This window comes from Hydra vulgaris, chromosome 02 (genome assembly GCF_038396675.1).
Source record: "Hydra vulgaris chromosome 02, alternate assembly HydraT2T_AEP".
In the NCBI taxonomy this organism is placed as follows: Eukaryota; Metazoa; Cnidaria; class Hydrozoa; order Anthoathecata; family Hydridae; genus Hydra; species Hydra vulgaris.
The window spans coordinates 7966482-7970000 of record NC_088921.1 but is presented as its reverse complement, the minus strand read 5'-3'; the positions used below and the strand labels follow the sequence as shown (position 1 = coordinate 7970000).

Sequence of the window (3519 nt, the reverse complement as noted above, 5' to 3'; positions counted from 1 at the left end):
GCACCACCATCAAGAGCTGTTATGCAAATAATAGCAAAAGATTTGGAGCAGCTCTGGAATGTGAAATTTAGCATGCCCTCAGTATCCAGAGCTGGCATCACAAAAAAATTGAATGAAGTTGTGAATGCTTATAAATTAAGTTTGAAGAGAAAATCGAATATGGATTTTTTTATGCCATTTGATATCCTTAATAAAAATATAAAGCTGAAGAGGGAAGAGCAGATCTTCTACAATCATCAAATGGATGATAGAAAGAGCTGTGTATTAACCAGCCAAACAGTTGTTGAGCATCCTGCTAACAGGCAGTTGATACCAAAAAACATGGATCTTGATTATGTAGAGCAACTGTACACAGAGTCAAGCTCTGAAAATGATGATAACGTTGATGATTTTCAGCCTTTGTTTGAACGACCCAAACGGAAGTTTAAATCAAAGGTGAGTAATAATAATTTTTGGAAATAAAAAAAGTTTTTTTATTAAATTTATATTAATTTTACTTTTGGTTTAAGGCGATGCCAATTGCCATTATGTGCGCAGAAGCTGGTATCTCAACCCACAAAGGAGTTAGTGTAACTCGCTCATTAAGTTATTTCCATAGTGACATTCCAACTCCAAATCAATCGGCTATTTTTAAAGCTGGTAAAAGGTTGCAAGTCACAACTCTACTTAAACTTAAAGAAGCTTTGTCTGTTCAATTATCCTGAAAAGGTGTGCCACCATATGATTATGGGATTAAAAAAGTGGAACGCATGGTCATCGCCCTTCAGTCTGATGGACCAATATTTTGGTACATTGGCCTCAAAACATTACATACTAGCGGAACTTCTAAAAATCTAGCCGAAATGATAACGGAAACATTGTTAGAGCATAATGTTGTGCATAAAATATCCCTTATAATTTGTGACACCTGCTCTGTCAATACAGGTTAGTAAAATTAAAATTATTTATTTTAAAATAATAAAATAATACAATTAAATAAGTTATTCCATTTTACTTCAGGTGGATCTTATGATGGTTCTGGTGGAGTAGTAGGGATTTTAAGATCTAAGCTATTTAACAGGCCTGTTCCTTATTATGGATGCAATGCTCACATTTTGGACCTTGTTTTGAAAAAAATGGTAATTTTCCACTTGCCAACACCATCAAAATTGCCTACTCTAACTGATTTTAAGTTCATTCAAAAACTAAAAAATAAGTATCCGCAATTAAAAGAATCATACAATATCCTGGATAAAACACCTCATCCTCCTCCTACTGTAAAAACCTGGAGAGATGATTATAAGCTATTGGCTAGGTTTGTTTTATTAAAAATTATTATTTTCAATATCAATGATTTGTATATGTGATGAATGCGTTGATCCATTTTATTGTTTATTTTTCCAGGTTATGTATTGCATTTAGGCACTATTTGGACAACAATATTTTACCCAAACTGCAGCTACCAACGAAATTACCAAGTTCTCACTCAGCAAGGTGGAACAGCAGAGCAATATATGTCTTGTTAGGCTACTTTCTACTTCCTGAAGAACGACCATTATTGAAAGAAATAGCTAAATTTATTAGCTGTTCTTGGTCACTTACATGGTTTAAAATGAGAGAGGAACCCAACTGGGAAAACTTAAAAGAAACTACATCAAGTTGCATTAAAGCCCAAGAAGCTCTGACAAGACATATTCTTGGTGTTAAAATCTCATTCAAGAATGTGCATTGAACAAATGAGGTAGCTAAGAGAGGACTCCGAGCTATGGACATCCGATGTTCCCGGGCTAAGTCTGATGATGCTCTTGAGAGACTTTTTTTAACAGAAATGTTTATGCAAATGTCGAATAAAAAATAACTTCACTTTATAAACTTTGTCGTATTTCTTTTGCTTATGTATAAAATAAAAAGAGACTAAAAAAAAGAAATAAATTTGTCTTATTTCCATAAAGGTCATATTTCCATATATATATATATATATATATATATAGACATAAATTTATATATATATATAAATAAACATATATATATATATATATATATATATATATATATATATATATATATATACATACATATATATATATATATATATATATATATACATATATATATATATATATATATATATATATATATATATATATATATATATATATATATATATATCTATATATATATATATATATATATATATATATATATATATATGTTATAATATAATAATTTAAAGTATGCATTTTGTGTTTCAGAGTGACTGAATATAAAAATGTAGTATAGCTTATATACTACATTTTTATATTCAGTCTACTTATATACTACTATATATACGACTACTTCTATGCACTTATTGTTATTGACAATAATCTATTGATGTATTGATTTTCGATTTATATATGATGTTTTTATTTGTATATACTTATTTGTTACATTTTTTCATTTCAGATTTATTATATGATAGATTTATGGGATCTAGAAGAACAAAGTATTGTAAATTTGTATGAATTTTTTAAAAGACATATACTAATAATTAGTCCAGTCAATGTCTAAACTTCAATGTTGCATATGTCATTTTAAAGTAGTTTCTAGGCTTTTCTTAATGTGTTTCTTATTCACATGGTTTTTCAAGCAAGGTCTGCAAGCAAATTTGAGCTGAAAAATTTTTTCCTAGCCTTTAAGGAGAAATGATGTTGTTCTTTGTTTAATTTAATTTGTTTAAATATAGTAGTTTCAATAAATAAATGTTCTTTTGTTCTTGGTTTTTTTACTTATTTGTTTTCAGATTCATAAGAACTAGGCAACTAAGCTTAGCAAGATTGATTTATTTTTTAGTGTAATTGGAAAGAACTTGAGCGTTTTTTAGTCACTTCACACAGTATTAGTGGTACTGATATTAGTTACTGATTAAGTTTACTTTTTTTTTATATTGGATTTATTTTATATTAGATATATATTTTGTGTGCTTAACATGGAAAACTAACTGTAATTTGTTGTCATGAAAGTGATCAACAAATTACAGTCAGTAATTTGTTGATCACTTGCTTAAATAATTTTATGCATTGTAGCCTAGAATTTCTGTTAAATTAAAAATACTTGATTTAAATAAATATTGTTTAATATTTTTGAAAAACGACATATGTATATAAACATAAAAAGATAAAGATTTCAATAAATCTTAATTTTAAATATAGTCTTTCATTATAAAAGATTACAATTTGTAAGATTCGTTTATATTTTTTAATTATTCAGTTGTAACAATAGTAATATTACTGGTAATATGTTTAATGATAATAGTGAAATTGAAGTAGATAATATTAGGCTCAAAGAAGTTATTAATGTGAATGCTAATAGGCAACTTAAAAATTGTTGTTGTCAAGTGAAAGAGGTAGATCTAGACAAAATGAAATTAATTAAAATCTAGACAAAATGAACTTAATTGTGGTTGAAATGTAAAAAATGCTGCTCAGCAAGCAGCAAACTTACTTGCCAGTGTCAAGCAGTGTTAATGTCTATTAATTTGATTTTACTTTAGACAATTTA

The 3519-nt window shown here is 27.7% G+C and overlaps 1 protein-coding gene across 3 annotated transcripts in view; it reads left to right on the top strand.

Annotated features, from left to right (window-relative positions):
• LOC136076702 (uncharacterized) overlaps positions 1 to 1926 on the top strand; it is a 2411-nt gene extending 485 nt beyond the window's left edge. For 2 of the 3 annotated variants that reach the window (XM_065790062.1, XM_065790063.1), the window contains exons 1-4: positions 1 to 435; positions 510 to 924; positions 1000 to 1294; positions 1384 to 1926. The exon at positions 1 to 435 is cut by the window's left edge and continues 485 nt beyond it. In XM_065790062.1, coding sequence (XP_065646134.1) covers positions 1 to 435; positions 510 to 704 — 630 coding nt within the window. In that variant the 3' untranslated portion in view covers positions 705 to 924; positions 1000 to 1294; positions 1384 to 1926. Of the gene's footprint in view, positions 925 to 999; positions 1295 to 1383 lie in introns of all 3 variants that reach the window. The other variant, XM_065790064.1, reaches the window with a different exon arrangement.
• The last annotated feature ends 1593 nt before the right edge of the window (positions 1927 to 3519 follow it).